Here is an 18,778-nt window from a genome sequence, read left to right as displayed (position 1 = left end):
ATGTAAAAATTTTGTAAAAATTTACTATTTACATGTATTAATTAAAGCAGCAATGCAGCGGTAATAAGTTTAAGCTTATTTAGACTTCTCAAGCAGATAGATTTTCGATTTTATTATCAATCAATATTACATTTTGTACATAGATAGCTAGCTATACGAGTATACACACTGTACTGTACTGTACAGTACTGTTATTTATGATAGTGTTATTATTGTATACCAGACTGTACTGTACACTAGATAGAAACGGAGAATCTTCACTTTATTAAGGTTTAAAGAACCTTGACATACTATGTTGTACAGTATACAGTACAGTAAGCTTTAAACGATTATATACAGTATACTGTACAGTATAATAATATTCTAAACTGTCGAATTAGTATGGTGAATATTTACGAGATCTTCGTCATCTGCCATGCCATTACTTTCCAGGCTGCAGTACAGTCGCCGTTGTTGGTAATATAATGTTTAATGTTATGGTAAAATTGTTTAACACAACTTAAAGCTAAAAATCTCGAAAAAGCTTGTAATTAATTAATTATTTGAAAATTATTCACATTACAGTACTTTACTGATGTCATTGTGTTGTACAGTAGTACAGTACTGTACTGTACAGTACACCTACAGTATTACACTCAGTAGTGTACAGTACTGTACTGTACTGTACAGTACAGTACTGTACAGTTCAGTAAGTGAAAAATTTAAAACGCGTCAACATGTTCATTGTACAGTACAGTACTGTACAGTACTACAGTACCAGGAACTATACAGTAGTACCGTATTGTCTGTACTGTACAGTACGTCTGTGTACAGTACCTTGTTACAGACTATCGATCTCTAGAACTCAGACTGTTGTTATACTGTAGACTGTACCTTTTACTAATCACTAGTAATGCACTGTAGCATGCACCAGTGAAGGTGCTATACTGTACATTGTATCATACGTACAATGTACTGTACTGTGCTGAAGTAAAATAGAGATGGATTGTACAGTACAGTACTGTACTGTACTCCAATGGCACTCACGTACAGTACAGTACAGTACAGTACTAACCGTACTGAGATGTACAGTACTGTACTGTACTGTATCTTTAGTAGCCCATGGCTGTACAGTACACGATACGATACGGCACAGCGTTCATTGGATGCAGCTAAAAAAGTCAGCAGAGCAAATCGAAAATGGCGGCTTCTGAAGAGATACACGAGGACTTCGATTACGACAACGATGACGATTCTACAACCGCCAAAATTAAAATTATTTGCCTTGGAGACAGTGCAGTTGGCAAATCAAAGTAAGTGACATTTCAACAGATAAAGGAAACATTTCACGTTAATATCTATTATCGTGTGCATAGTACATATAACGATGTAAAACACATACCAAGAGCGGCGTAGTGAAGTATTTATGTAATAGTATCATACTGTACATAGTGCAGCCAGTACTGTACTTCATTATGGCCGATTACTATAATTATAATTAGTGATCAATCTTCAAGTGTATCCTTGTCATTCATCTCTAAGGTTCCTGTACTTAGGAACTTTCGAGACCAAGAGCGAGTACTGACTGGATCAATATTAACATTTAACATTTACTTATCGCTGCGTTGTGATCAGTTCGATCGTTTTAAAATTTAAAAAGTTCTGTAAACAGCTACAGTACTGTACTCTCAGAGTCTCAGTACAGTACTGTATACTTTACAAGAGCAAGCATCCATCAAAATACCATTTGCTATATAATTAATTAATTTATTTATTTAAAGGATAAAACTCTGGTTCCAATGTCAGTAGCTGAAGAGATACTATAGAACTGTCTATGTACAGTATATTAATTAACTGCAAATTGATAACGTTAGCATGTTTTATCACCGATAACTTGGGTATTAAGTTACCTTCAGTGTAACGATATATGAGCTAATTACATTATCCTCATCGATTTGATTATCATCTATTCTGTACAGTATTGATGTGTTTGGCAGTAATATATGCAAAATTATGTATTGAATTCCTAAGTAAACGTAAACAATTCATAGCGAACGTACATACTTGTATGTGTAATACGAAATACTGTACTGCAATGTCTCATTTGTTGATTGTTAGGCTGATCCGATTGTTACAGTATCCAAGAAGAGCTAGCTTTTAAATGATTTGCTTGTAACTTATGGAGAACGATATTACCAGAAAGTAGTACTGTATAAAACGAGCAACTAAAGTATTGAATCACTCGTAGTTATAAACTACAGGCGCTAATTATATCGCGTACTAGCTCTATCCTCTATGATTGCGAGACTACCACTTTTTTGTATTAACAAATACACAGCCTCTAAAAACTTTACATACCCATTATACAGTATGCAGTTTACAAAATATACGACCGAGGCCAAAGCTATACAATTTATACATTACATATGAACATATATAAATTATACTGTGTTATCTTGAATATTTAATTCTCCTATTGGTGCGGGTTAATTAAGCTAGTAACAATTATAATAAGATTAATCATCAACAATATACAAAAAGGAGGAATTTCTACAATCTCTCTTGACATTGTGGATGTACGGGCAATCGGGTATAATGCAACACAAAAAGAGAATGTTATTATATATATACAGTATATTATGGACTACTAAATTACATCTAGTAGACCATGATAATATTTTACATATAGTATAAATATAAGGGATTCCGGCGGGGATGTTTGCTACCCTCATAAGGTGCAGTTGATTGAGTCAGTGATTTATGTGGTGACAGTGAATACATATGAGAATGAATACCGGTAATAAATGTTTCGGTACTTACCGAACTTACTGGATATATCTCAAATGCGGTTGGTTTCGAAACTTTTAACATTTTGTGTTAGATAATTTTTAAGTTATAAATATAAATACCGTATAAATGTATATGTATCACTGCCATGTGAAGCACCCACTCACTCGGCCGCGAAGCGTTAATATGGCTGGGAGGCTGAGACAGTTTCAAGTAGTTGTTTCTGGTTGATCTATTGTGTTTTTTGCGTAAATGTAAATTGTAATTTATAAAACAAACTGAGAATAACTTTAAATTAGAAACTATATACCAAAGCTAATGATAAGAAACTTGTCAGTTTACTGTACTGCTACCCACGATAAATATCGATTTACGGTGTATTGCCGGTTACTCTTACATTTAATAGTTTAATTTAATTGATTTATAAATAGTCTTCTATGTGTTGCAAATACTGTCATGTTTATGCTACCTGGATGATTTCAAATTTCGATTTACTTACTTTCTATTGGTCTTTTCATTGTAGTATAATATGGTAGAGTATATCTTTGTGACGTTTGGAATTAATAAGAACAGTAAACCCATATTTTATCGGTATTTTATACATTTTACATACAGGCATCAGAATAGGGTGCAGTTAAGTAATATACCATGCAAAATAGTGAACGGCGTCTACTGTAGACCTATTCCATTAGCCGTTGTAGAGTGAAAAGTATACAGTATACTGTAATATGAAAAATGAATCTGTAGATAAATTTGTGTACTTACCGTTAATTTTATAACCAATTTCCAAAGAAGTTAGAATATTCAGAGTGTAGCCCAAGTTATTGAATCTTGCTACTGTACATATTATGCCATTAATTTTGTGGTTAATATAGTTATATGGTACGCTGATTCCCGGTTACTAGCAATTAATGAATGACGTATAAACGAGTTGGTTTAAAAATTAATTATTGAAAATGACAAGTTTGCAAGTTGCTCATTAAGTTATAGCTTTAATTCGTTTAGTATATTGTTTGATGATAATTCAGGAAGTGACAAGTAGTACGTATTGGCAAATAATCTCTGAATACAGTTTGTTATGACTTAACGCGTATTTATGTGTGATAAAGCAATAAGCATGATGAGTAATTAGTCCTCCATGAGCAAATGCTAATACGCATTCATTTGTTTGTTTAATTTGAAACGAATTCTTTATAGAATATACATTGTCTACCATATATCGACTAAATTATCGGCACAGTCCAAGTCTAAGTCTCAAAGGGTATGAAGAAGACTCGAGTAATTTGTAGCATTACTATATAACCAACTATGGTAGTAATCACAGTTAAATTACTGTGAAATCTTACTTTTATTTAAGTAAAAATTATGGCAACTTAAATAATACAGCTCGTAAAAATCTATTTAATGGCATAGTACTCTGGGCACTTAAGAGCATACTTCTCAATAGGACTATAATAAACATGCTAGATTTCAATCGCTTGATCTAAATAATCTTCCGAAATTTACAAAAACTTAAGATTACACCTTTGCTGTATAAGAAAGTTAGTGATAAAGTAATTCGGTCAAATCTTAATCGGGTGATAAATTTACTCTACATTTATGAGTAAGATACAATATATCAAAGATAATAGAGTAAATAGTGTGCAATTATGAATGCATGCGGTAATGATTGTGTTCAATTCTATGTAAAGACAGTCGTACGTTGATAATTAATTATAATTAATAATGATGCTTGCCTAACTTGTGTCTCCTTTCTCTTATTTTTCATATCTACTTTAGGTTAGTTGAAAGATTTCTGATGGACGATTAGTATCTTTTTAAAATTGAATAGATAATTTTAATAGGCTCATCTTCCCATCTTTTACAAGCATTCTTCTTAAATGCTGCAAAAAATTTTTAAAAAAGATTCATAAAGTATGAAGTTGTAGGGTTAAATTAAGTTGATTTAAGAAATTTACAAGATTAATTGCGAGAATATTTATATATATTTCTTCCTAATCAATAGTTTTATTTAATTCATTAAATGTAAAAAATCTTAGATAACGTTGATGGATCACATGGATACTTTGTGATTACAGTATTTCTATAAGTATAGCAATGAATAGAACCTTGCACAGCTTATAGCAAAGTATGAGTGAAATAGTTCTGTATCTCGTAGTAGAAGAAAATTACTTGCAGATGTCATTCGAATTCAATCTTAGAGGACCTAAGTAAATTATTACTGTAATATCGGTTGATAAATATTTCATAATTCATATACTTGAAGCCTATGAATTTATACAAAAATAGCAAAAAATGTAACCATTTAACTACATACAGTAAAGCTATTGTTTACAATTTTAATATTTGGCTTAACTATAGTGAATACTTTACGATCAATAATTATAATTATTTATGAAAGTATTGGTTATCGTCTTAGCAATTGATAAAATGGCATGGGTGATCATTATTATAATTTACTTTATCCGTGATATTTTACTACGAATTTTACCTTGACCCATCTGAAAGTAAACCACAGCAACTGTCTACCTATGCCTTGACACTATTTCGATATAACACAACAATGAATGGCAAGTCTATTGGAGTTGGTAAGTCCTTTCGATCATGTTCAATGGCATATTTGGCTGAAATAGTCATCAAATATATATCCTTGTGATTCTCGAGTTTTTTCGTATGAAATTATTTGTCTAATTAAACTGTTGTTTGAATGAAGTCAAAATTATTTTAATTTCTTTTTATTTGACTGGCTAAGATATATGGGATACTGCAGGCCAAGAAAGATTTGCAAGTTTACATCCTTCCTACTATCATCAAGCCCATGCATGCATTCTTGTAAGTGTCCGGCTTGACTTAATAATGAAAAATTTCAATTTTGATATGAGAATGTATACGTGTATGTACGTCATGTAGTGATCATTAAGATATACTATGTCGTATTTATGCCTATTAACTCCGTTACCGATAATGGGATTTAAAAGAAACAAAGCGGATTTAAACAAAAATGATTTATAAGAATGATTTCCATTTTTAGACCTTTGACGTTACTAGAAAAATAACGTATAAGAATTTAAGTAGGTGGTACAAAGAATTACGAGAATACAGGCCATCAATCCCATGTGTGGTGGTTGCAAATAAGATTGATGGTAAGAAGATGTAATTGTTAATTCAAATTTGTAGAACTTCTTACATAATTGAGATTCGAAGACATTGAATATCAGTATTAAATTTCGTAAAACTATATTGATTCACAGCTATTTTTATCATTCGAATATCCTACTAATGCATAATTATGCTCACAATTTGCAGTGGATTTCAGTATTACGAAGAAATCGTTTAATTTTGTGAAAAAACATAATTTACCATTTTATTTTGTATCTGCTTCCGATGGAACAAATGTTGTCAAGGTTAGATTTCGTAATAAATCTTGAATAACATTTTAAGTGTGTAGTCTTTTACATCACGATTGTCGATAGTGAGAGATACGCGTATTCCTATTGAAGTGGTTTAGACTCGAAAAGCTCTTCTGGCAAGTTGAGCTATTGCAATGATAAACATATTTACGTTCTCTTACAATATGTTAAACTATGTATTCTCTTAATGTATGTAATAAGGTTTTTCGGAATGCTATAAAACTTGCTGTTGTTTATAAAGAAGAGTCGACAGATTTCCTAGATGAAGTTATGCGAGAACTGGAGGTATGATCAGGATTTTTAACCAGTGAAGGTTTTTCTTTATTTAATTAATAATATTAATAATCGTGATCGACATTTTCTGTTTAGAACCTTGATGATCTTAGTCTTAGCGAAAACCAACCAAAGTTGGGTGAATATGACGATAATGTGGAGTCGTGATTGCAGAGTTCTCATTATATTCTCGACATCACGTAATATGTTGCAAAGTAAGTATTCACATGTGCTATGATTTTCAGAACCCAAAACTGTTCATTTCCAGGTTTTGACTATATTACTCTTATGATATAATTGTTTCATTTTACCTACTAAAGTATTCAGTAAGCGATGAAATTAATCTATTTTTGTGTTGCTTATCTTAATCATTATCCATAAAATCTTTACTAGGTCTATCTTACAATTCTCACCGTGTATGGCTATAATTTTGAAGCATTTCTTTATTCCTTAAATTTCAAGGAGCTTAGAATAACTGCTAATGTTATCATGACTGTTAAATGACGGTACAGGAAATTATCATTAGTTAAGCACTGTGTATTATTCACGTTATAGTAACTATTACAGTAGTAGTAGTAAGATATTAAAGTCGGATTTTAAGTTGTTCTTCCCTCGTTGATAATATAATTGGTCATTTTACTGTCCTAGAAAGCTTCTGTTGGATTATCCGCATTTATTAGTTAAAATATTCATAATTACAAATTGTAACCTATCTTCATAGCCTATTTTTAAAGTTCTATGAGATATTTTACTAGAAATTTCAGATGAGGAAACGTCTGATATCATCATTACCTGTTTAGTACTGTAATATGTATGATCTGCCTGTGAAATAGTTGTGCTGTACAGTGTAGGCAAATCCTTATACAATAGTTGCACACACGGCAAGCGTGACCATTTCTGCCTGAGTGCATGAGGCGTACCATAATTGTCAATGTAATAATTATAATTGCACAATATTTAAGTTAAGATGTTTCCTCACCGTGTTGATGTAGCAATCCCCAAAATAGAATACGTTAGAAAAATTATGTGAAGATTACTATATATCGTATTAAGATCTCACGTGTACAGTTTACTATAGAATTTGGTTGATTGATATCTTCATACTTCAAAGCATAGAATCAATAAATTGTAGCTTACTATTAATACGCTAAAGTTTTATGCTGATAGAGTCTATACGCTGACCTCAAAGACTGTACAAGAACACACAGGGACGTAATGGTATCGTATTAGTGTTAATATCAGTGAAGTGTATACCTCTTTACATAGCGATCGACATGATTTTGATTTTGATCTCTAAATGAGTGTTTTTCCAATGAAATATAATATTACAGAATACACGTTACAGGTAATATGCTAAAATATTATACTCGGTAGACAAGTACGAGAAGTATCGCGAGCAGAATGTCCGACTAGTTAATTGGAATTATGCATATTGTTCGCAAAGTGCAAGTCTCTAATAATAGGCTCCTGTTTTATACCCGTATAACCTCTGATTCTTACTGACTATAGATAAAAAGAATTTTTATGTACCAAACACGGAGTAAGAATTTCAATATTTGACAGAATACAGACACGCGAAATGCGATATTGTAGTTTAAATGCTGATGAGTGGCGTAAAGGCACGATATGCATTATGCACTCTGGTTCTATATTCCGTGCATACATCTGAAAGCAATCTTGCTGATTCATGATTGCGAGGATATAGTTCTGTTGTACTGAAAAGAAATCAATCCAACGACTGATAGTTATGATCGTGTCTAATAGTATATACTTTCTACTGGTTTAAAGTTACTTAACAGCAATACATAATGCTTTGATTGTTAATTTGGTGTGAGCGGTGATATTGTGATTTTCTAGTGATTAACTAGAATACAGTATAATTTATGATAAAAAATCTATCAATAGTTTTAAACTAACAAAGTCCAAGACAGATGGTGAAACAATCTTTGGTGCTTCATCCTAATTAATATAACAATGAATTAGTGGAGACGCTTGTAACAAAGTATTATGGGTATTTGATAATTACTACTCATCTACCACAAAACAATTCGTCAATTATGGCCCCATTCTGTGTTGCATTAGAGGTCATACTATGGACCTTTAACTACTGTTTCTTCTCTATAGAAACTGCCAACATGCTATAATTACAATTTGGGCATATCATAAATACTACTAATCGCTATAATAGCTATAATGCCAACCTGAGGTATCTAATGTTCCTTGAGCAATAACCCTTAATAAAAAATGCTAATCTTAAAGCGGTATTATACAGGAACCTTCAAATATTCATGATCGCTTGATTTGTTTGCGATTGTGATATAAATGATCACGGAAATCCCAAATTTGTAGAAAATTAGAACTTTATTAGATCTTACACAAAGATAATGTATTCACATCTACTCTAGTCGAATACAACTACTAAAGACTTCTAAAAAGAACTACTAGAATAATCTAAGTTACCAACTTATATACTTTTCGTAGCATTCGCAGCTACAATCAACCTAGCAACATTCCACCATATTTTACACATATTCAGATTATTATTAGTAATTACATTTTACAACGGACACTCATTAATCCAATATGGAAACTACTACAGTATTTATGTAGATATCATTTCTACCAGTCAGAGCACGATGAACTAACCATATCCTAATATATGAATTACAGTTCTATTTTAACCTCTAATCATAATAGTAATTTGACGCCTTACTGCATACGCGTATGGTCATTTCTACTCTAGCATGGAATCTTCCGCTACAGTCTATTGTTATGAACTACTAAATATGTATTAAGATATTTAAATATAGAAAGTTACGCCACCATAAATCGTACTAAATATGGTTGATAGTCTACAATCCTCATACCTAGTTACATTACAGCGATGCAACATGTTGGTAGGCATGAGATGAGTAGACAACTGACTTGCACCTTAACTCAAGCCAGACAGTGCTTATTGCTCACTTGTCCATTACCTCCCAATAAGTACAGTATGTATAATAAACGATTAAGTTATCAAGTATCATAGAAACATTGGCAATTTTTTAATAACATTTTAAAGCAACACATTGCACTTTTTAAATTCGCAAACTGTTTATGATCTTTCTGATATTTAACAGAAGCAATGCATTGCATCATCAATGCTTATTGATAAGTTCGTATAGATTTTAATTCAGTTATAGAATCGCATTAGTGAGTTTGAAGGTTGTTCTTTACAGATTGTATCAAACTGGAAAGCATTTTCTAAAAGTTATGATGTCTTGTGATTTTCTGCAGGCGAATCAAAATTTCGTAACGAACTGATCAAAGATCTCTATTTTACTTTGTCTGCTTATAACGTTTAGCGTTGTATTAGCTGTTCAATGCTAAAGCATCGTAACTTATATAGTAGGTCATGAATTATGCGGCATATCATTCTGCAATGCTTATTTAGGAGCATCAATGATGATAACTACATTAAAAATTACAAACATGTACAGCACTTAAGAGGGCAACTATCATTAATAACTAATTTTATGTCAAAATTTATACGCATTTTAGGTAGAATTCTACACTGAATAAATATCGATTTTTAAATATCGATTAAACGCTAAATCTTGTAAGATAACTATTTTTAAATTAGTATTTATAACCTTTTCTTATGTAGAAAGGTGTAATAATAGAAGAATTTTGTCAAAATTGCCAAATTACCAAATGCAGCGATGTTTATAAATCAGTCTAAAATTAACACTATACAAGTTTATAGTAAAATTTTTTAGCAGCTAGTCAATAAACTTAATTTTTGATATCATTTCCAACAATTATTATTGTATTTCCTATAATTCTAAAGTTTATTACTCAACTTCTTAAGTAATAATTTAATCATAACGAAGTAGTTTTAAAGAAATAAATTATATATTCATAATTAATATATTTCTATGGTTAAAGATTAAGCATTATTGCTTATGAATATTGGCGGTTTTTGGTGCGTACGATTAAGTGTTAGACATATAGACATTTGTATTAATGAAAGCTAATCTTCACTATGCTTTATATTATACTAAAAATTAACAGTTCTTGGTTTTAATTTTAAATCTGTCAGCTATTGATAGTGCTCTAATTTATTTCGAGAAATTGACTGTGAGAGATACTGTACTGGCGAGTACCACTTGCATATTGTGTTAATATCTGAGAGTATCGCGCCTATGACGCTCAATGCAGTAGAATGTACAGTGTGCATAGTATGCACTCAAATCTAATATACGTACATTATTTTAGTCTAACTTCAGAATTGGAATTTCTTAAACTGGCAGCATCTTGGAGGACACAGTTGACTTGTAGACGTGAACTTTCTATGTTATTATATAAATTCAGTATACTCTAGCCTATTTGCCCTTACGTCACTAAGATAATTCCTGATGTCAGCCTACAATTAGTATTTTTGGTCGCATATTTTGATAGAAGTGAATATTAAAAGAAAGTACTGCAGCAATACAGTACATACTTCTTCGCTTCATGACTTGGTACCTACTATAAGCGAAATTTACAAATATATTATGATTTTAGCATTATCGCGTTTTCAATCTTCTTTCTTTATGTTACAGTGCCTCAATGACTTACCTATTTACGATCATTTTTAGATGGTCACAATTTGGAACCAATAAAAATTTTAACTTTATTGTAGTTTATAAAGGAAATCTATAACATTTATAGGCTTTCGGTTAGTAGTCGCATTACGTTATAGGATTTGCGGTAGTAATTACCTTGTACATTGTTATACTCGTACTACGTAGTAACAAAATTTCATTCTAAATATTTTGGAACGAACACATTACTAACTCTAAGCATATATAATAATATGCCTAAAATAATAGTCAGTATTTTTTTCCTAAGGATTTAACGATTTATTTACTATGCATGCTGGGAAATAGTACGTTCAATTGCAGTTACCATCTTTTCTTCCAAATAATTTAGTAACTACTTCACAAAATTATACTTGCGGCCTTCAGTTGAATTCATGTTCAACCTTGAAAATCAAATTTGGGTAAATCTACCGCTTTAATACCTTGTAATGTTATACGAATTATATATCGTATAGTAATAGACACAAAATAATGATAAATTAGCAATTGACTCGGTAAACCGTGCGAGAAACTGATTATTTCTTTACTTAATAATTTCCCGTATATACCTACTCTATATTACTGTGTTGCATAATATTATTAGGTTATGCAAGATAACGAACTAGTAAATCATTAGTATCATAGAATGAATTAGGATTTCTCTATTATTTTATAAGTCTTAAACCTATCAGTGCGAAATTAGGTTAATACCGTAACTGTAAGCTTATTGCTTTTTATCACTATATTCTTAAAAGTCATTTTAAAAATAGTGAAGCTGTATGGAGCCAGTGGATGAATTTTGATCATTACCTACTTTACTAGCAAGAGTAAATCAAAAAATATTTTTATAAACGGGCTTATTGTTACTTTATAATCAAAAGCTTTTCACCGATTACGAGCCATAGAGATTTTCTATCGTATTCCATGAAATAATATTATGCATTGTTAGGTTCCTTAAGAATGGATAAGTGACGTTATTTTCTCTTAGCCTGGAGCCTCAGGTAAATGTTCTATTATAGGGGATCTTCAATATTAAAATATAACACGTTATTTATTTATTTTTTACATGTTTATTAAGCTTAGTATTTCTAGTGAGTTAGAACAGATTAAAGGTTATTTTAATAGATCCATTTCCTAAACAAATTTTAAGTATTAAGATATGAAATTATTGAATTGAAGTAGTTAGTGCTGTGTTAAAGTAAAATTTCCGCAAGATAGTTTAATGGTTGTACTAAGAGTAGATTTGAGATACTAAATGATTAGAGATGAATTATTACTTTTTACAGTATATTCCTTATAATAAATATATTATTAAACATATATAAATTTAAGGCATGAATAGCTATTGTTTTAGTGCACGGATATTAATTTTATTTAAATCTTCATTTCCAAATGTGCTCAATCCCATCTATTAATAACAAGGATTTATTTTATAACAAAGGCTAAAAAATATAGTGGTATACTGGATGTCAATTCATGATTGCATTAACGTAAATTGTTTTGATAAGATGACTTATATAAAAAGATCGATTGTTGATGTAGTATATAGCAAATTCTTAACAATCAAAAATTAATTTGAATCAATTGTTATAAACATCACCTGTCTCTGGCCGTATTTAATGACTATTATATTAAACTAACCTCTCTATACTTTCGATTACAGAATAGCGTATATGAGTTGTACTGAACCTACATTTTCATTGTTGTTCTATACCGATATTTAAAATTCAATTTATCTTTCATTTAGAAGTTGTCTTAACTGTTACGCGATGTGATCAAGAAGACAAAATGTTTACTTGAAAGGAATCAGCACATATTCAGTTTTAAATACAAGTACTGGCTCTATCAATTACAACAATATCTCTCAGTTCAAAAATTCAAGATCTAAACGACGTGGATGCAAGATTAGGTATGTTAATAACTGACGTCCTATTATACAAGATAATTTAAAATTTTAGGTGATAAAACCTATTAGATGGTACGCGAAAGTATGCACGGTTACCAGTACCGCGTTTATTTCGTAGTTTAGGTTGTTGTTGTATTATTTTGTTGTCTAATTTCATATCATGTAGTAATAACATTGAATCAATCAATTATCTTTTTGATACTTAAATATCATGTTATGCAGTGTTATAGCTTGTTACTCTAAATATGAGTACCGTCATAAACGAATAGACATTCTTTTGATGAGTTTATCATGAGAATCATTACGAATTTTAATCTTTCTACCAGCAGCTGATCGGGGCAAAGCGGTCATCGTGATTCTTTTTAGTTATTTATGTTACGGTCTAATTTATCGAAGGAAATATTTATCACTTTCGATATACCCGTATATACTTGTTGACTTGAACAGATTTGCTAATTTTATTGCAGATTGCACATTATTTGCAATATCATAAAGGCTTCAAGCCCTATTTGAGTTTGCAACTAAACTTAGGGTTGCAATAAAATCTTAATTGGCAAGCAAATCAGCGTTACTACTGCAATAGTTTCTTACTGTATGATCATTATCATAGTTTGTTATCGATATACATATTGACATTTTAGTCTAATTACTAAGCTTCAGGTTACGGATTTCCGTCGTATACCGAATGATCCTTGCTCAAAGCTACTGTATATCATTGCATTTCTAGATTTTTTAAATTGATTTGAACTTGGAAAGATGTTAACTTATATTCTTGAAAAACACCACAATTGCGTTACAATTCTTTTCCTGGCGGTGATATTTGTCTGCATTGTTACTCAGCTACAACAGTTAGTACGACATTAAAGTCGTATTTCAGCACTACATAATACAACTACCGTAGTACTTGCTCGTTACTCATAAATTTTATTCATAAAAAGACGCCTTTATATCATCTATTATAGCAATTTCGAAGTAAAAACGATATATATGAAATTATCTTACTGAGATTCTTTAATACCCTATCGTAGAGCAATGGTATTTAAAATATACGCGTATGTTAATTCTAATTCTGGAAATAATTGCGGGCAAAGATCATGTGCCTATACATATACTTTTCTGAATCCCGTATATAACTATAGATCATTTACTGGAGGCTAACTGTAAATAGCATTCTTATGACTTTTACATAGTACAATTTTTGCATCGTTTATAAAATGAATGTGCTGCACTTTGTTAATATCAAATTGGGGATTATCGCTAATATACAGTAAAAAAGCCGATGACTTTTGTTAACTTGAATTAAACTGTACTAAAACGTATTTTTTTGCAAAAATTGTAGAAGTTATGTAAATTGTGTTAGTATTGTTTGAACAATACTTGGATGCAAATATAATTTTACAGAAGAGAGTCTTTAGATTTTAATTTATAATTAACATATACTCACTTCTGAGATTTATGCAACGCAGCATTGTGTACAATGTTTATTTTATATGGTGTATTAGGATTATGCATTATTGATTGCTAGTGGAAGTCTCGTTCGTGATACTTCGCGTACTGTACTCGATCTGATTATATTTATTTAATCCTGCATGTATTCTGTAATCACTTAGCAGAGTCTACATGCGTACTAATTAATAGAGTATTCTGATCACAGTATAACTTATAAATATATTCAATATTGCTTTGGTGTAATCTTGTCACATAGTAAATTCCCAGTTAATTATGCGATTTCCGTATATACTGCAATGGTAATATGATACTCAGTAATGACGTACGTGTGCAATAATAAGCACGCAGTGCGTACATACTGTACCTCTGTGAGTGCTCTCTCTCTTAAATTTTAGTTCTCACAATCGCATTAAACACTAGTTAACTACAATGTATATAGTTGACAGATGTGACATAATAGATTATCTCCTTTTATGCATGGTTAAAAGCAATGTATACTATACAGTACTGTTATAGACATAGACATTATTTAAAGAAACTTTCAATTTCATTCGGTTATCTAGTGAAAATTTCTGAATTTACGACTGTATGACTTAAAATTAATCAGTTGTTTCGGCTAATACTTGAGAAGTTTAAGAGAAGATATCTTTCAATAGAGAAAATAGCGTCGATGTAGTACCGGTGCTGGATCTATTTCTAGTAGGGTCTTGATGGAATTTAATACCTATGCAAATTCGCATTCAGCACAGTATGATCACTACCGTATTACTGAATTTACTACTGTATCTTTATAAAAGTAATTGGTGTAACAGGGAAATATTCTACTGTTCTTACATATACAAATACATATGTGACATTAAATGTGGTATATATCTTTTAGCTAAAGATATTTAAAGGACAAAGGTTAAATATTACATCTTAGAGGAAAGTATTATTGATCGCCCAGATAAACGTATGATTAAAAAAAAAATCGTTCCAACAATATAAATTAAAGTATCATACTACGTACATTGGTATTGTATCCTAGATAATTTCTAGTATTGATTACGTCAATTGCTAAGTATTAGAGGCTATTCGATTAATTATATATAAATATAATCAAGCAGACTCTGTTAAAGTATAAATATAAAATTCGTTCAGTCTACTCGCCATAATGAAACTAATGGTAGATAGAGAAGACCTCTTCTCTATCTAATGGTTTTAATCTACGCCCAGAATGTAGTACGAGTATGAATATTCAAGTGAAGATATATAAAGACCTATAGGCAATAATTTAAAATCGATGACTACAAACCTAGCCTGAAATGATAGATTGCTAAGAACTTGCTATAACTCGGTCAACTTGATTAACGAGCAATCCGGTACAGTAATATACGTGTATTATTATAGAGGTATAATAAATTAGTCTTATGTAAATCATGATATACAGTATGTCTTAAGCTAATTTTTTTAAGTGACATGATAGTGATTTTATTCAAAATCACTTTAATAATTACAGTATGCGCGATATCGTAAACAATAATGAATGATTCCATTGATTAAATTTACTAGATTTTTACCGCTAGCTATCCGATTGTTATATCGATTGATTCAGAAAACGCGTACACATTTACTTATCTCAGTTGCTGAGAGCAACTAATTATATATTATGGTTATAATTGTTGATATCAGTAGATGATCAATCTGATCTTTAACCGCATTGACTGACTTCGCAGCACTTATTATATACACGCGTATATATATTATATAATCGGAGTATCAGCTGCAGAGGTCGTAATACGCCGTGCAGTGAACGTTTCTAGGCAGCTGCTATCACCAAAAGTGGAATTTACTGTACTTAGTTAATTACCGCCATTTGAGGAGCAGTTTTCAACTCTGTGATTGCCGGATAATCTGCATCAAAGTTCGATATTTCACTCGTAGTGAAAAATACACGTATATGTATAGAACTACGTAATATCTACACATAGCTAGGCTGAGTGTTTACTTATTTTCATATCAGATACTTAAAATGGGAAAAAGTAACAATAATTAATGTAAAATACAGTACTTTAAACCGGCTTGGATCATGTGAGCTAAATTTGTAACTATGGGTAAAAACGTAAAATATACTAGTGCGTGAATTGAAATTTTAAACCAACTTTATGAGGCTATTATAATTCATTTGGTAGCAATATTCGAAAAATTGAGATCTTCCTCTACAATCTGATATGTAATTCGGCAATTAATTAATTAATTAATTAATTATATTATGTCTTTTTTGACCCCCAAAAATCTGAACAGAAAATATTACAGTACTGTGCACTGTGTATTACTGTACAGTATACTGTAAACCTTATTGTATAGTACTGTAACTGTATGGTCTGATCTGGTCCGTAGTCCTGGCCCTGACTGTACACTGTACAGTACTGTACAGTACTGTATTCCGCGGATAAAGATCTAGCTAATATTCTATAGAAAAATAAAATTTTACTCGTTACCTACTAACTACTGTACTATTTTATATTTATTTATTTGTACGGCATGTTGTGCGGGTACGGGGCAGTATCAGGGTGCAAATTAATCAAAGATAAGGATAACTTTCTTTCTATAAGCTACTTCGTATCATATTTGTACAGTCAGTCACTGTTATTGTGATTTTACGCGATTTGCGGTATACTGTACGTACGTACAGTACTGATGACATTTCACTGTCGTAGTTCGTTCGTCGGTACCGTACGTAAAGAAGATTTCTTTCCGATGTTGGGAAAGGAACAATACGGGAAGTACCGTACCGTACAGTACAGCGCTGTGGACACCGTGGTTGCTGGATTGTTTACTGTTAACGTGTATGCGTTGCTCTTGGCAAACAGTTGGTGTTGGCTTGTTGCTAATCAAATTTAAATTTAATTTACAATGATACACAGCATCGATGCTGTCGCGGATTGTTAATTTACGTTAAAATGATAAAATGATTTACTGTGCTGCACTATACAGTACAGTACAGTACTGTCAAGTGGCGCGAAACTTTGCTGTAGTACTACTGTACAGTACATAGATGATTACTGTACACCGTACACTTGTACAATGTACAGTAGGATCAGCCGCCAGTCCAGTATCATTTGTACTAATTTAGCTAACTTACACAGTACTATACAGTACAGTAAAGTATAGTACTGTATTGTACAGTATATACTACAGTACGGTACTGTACAGTACACTGTGTACAGTACAGTACAGTACTGTACATTACAATAGTGTTACAGAACCCGAGAACCGTGTTTGCGCAGAAGTTCCAACCATACCGCTACAGTCAGCACGGTAAAGTGTCTGCTGGTACAGCATTAAAGCATCGGGTTTACTAGATAAAAAAAAAATAAATCACCGCGGTGGTGTCAAATAACGAATAACATAAAAGTGGATTGAAGTGCTTGGATTTATAGACGGATACGGTACAGCAATTGCAAGTAGAATTATTATTGGAAAGACAAGAGGAAGTATAGCATATTATCCAATCAACAGTACAGTATATAATATATCCATAATTACAATAATAGTTTGTCAAGGCTGTCAGTTTGAACCCAATTTTACAACGATAATTGATTAAACAGTAATTTAAATTGACAAGAAAATTAGCTTCTTATACAGTACAAGGCTATTACTATATACCTATACTGTAGTCTGATCTGTAGCTCCTTCAGTAAGGAAAGTATGTAATAATTTTAATTTTAATTTAGTTGTAATATCTTCTTTGAAGCAATCATAGCAACTGATATATTAGTAGTACATTCTATAGTAAGGCTTTACTACTGAAAAGGTAACCGATTACAGTAATTATTTTTGCTTTAATGATTGAAATAAGCACTGCAAATACTTCTACTACAGTTTATTATTTTTACATCATGAGTAAGTTGCTGTACCTGTAGCAGCTGGTTAGTTTCATAGGTGCTGTATTAAAAACTCGCGACTAAAGTATTTCTTACAGTTTACGACTATTTACAGTTTAACTGATACTGAGTAACTTACTTTGAATCTTGCTAAAATTTATTTTGTCAGCCGCGTTTAAACCAACGTTACACGCTCGTACACAATAAGTAATATTCTGTAACCTTACCGTAGAAGTGAACGAATCAGTCTTACAAAATAAAATTTTTACTTTTAAAGTCTAACTCAGTAGTTCTGTACTGAGTAAATTAGAGATTTGCATAGTACTATAGTATACGGTACTGTACGTACAAACGTTTAGTTGATAGGGTTTTTTAGTTCAGAGCTACGCGAGCTGAGAACAGCCTGCCGCATGCACTGTACAGTTGCTAGTAGATATTGACAAGTGTAGATATAGTCATCAACATTGGATTCAATCAATTTACATCATAACAACATAAAATAGTTGC

General features: G+C 31.4%; 1 protein-coding gene across 1 annotated transcript; it reads left to right on the top strand.

Annotated features, from left to right (window-relative positions):
- Positions 1-1,179: 1,179 nt before the first annotated feature.
- Positions 1,180-6,467, top strand: TRIADDRAFT_23051 (uncharacterized protein; the record flags this gene model as incomplete). The annotated part of the gene is made up of 7 exons (XM_002111021.1): positions 1,180-1,292; positions 4,546-4,575; positions 5,275-5,354; positions 5,519-5,598; positions 5,798-5,909; positions 6,073-6,170; positions 6,378-6,467. 7 exons carry the CDS (start codon positions 1,180-1,182, stop codon positions 6,465-6,467), a joined length of 603 nt encoding a protein of 200 aa, XP_002111057.1.
- Positions 6,468-18,778: the final 12,311 nt, after the last annotated feature.

The sequence above is a fragment of the Trichoplax adhaerens genome, genomic scaffold, assembly GCF_000150275.1.
Source record: "Trichoplax adhaerens TRIADscaffold_3 genomic scaffold, whole genome shotgun sequence".
Lineage (NCBI taxonomy): Eukaryota > Metazoa > Placozoa > Uniplacotomia > Trichoplacea > Trichoplacidae > Trichoplax > Trichoplax adhaerens.
Note: the sequence above shows the minus strand (reverse complement) of the source record. Positions and strands in the feature narration are given on the sequence as shown.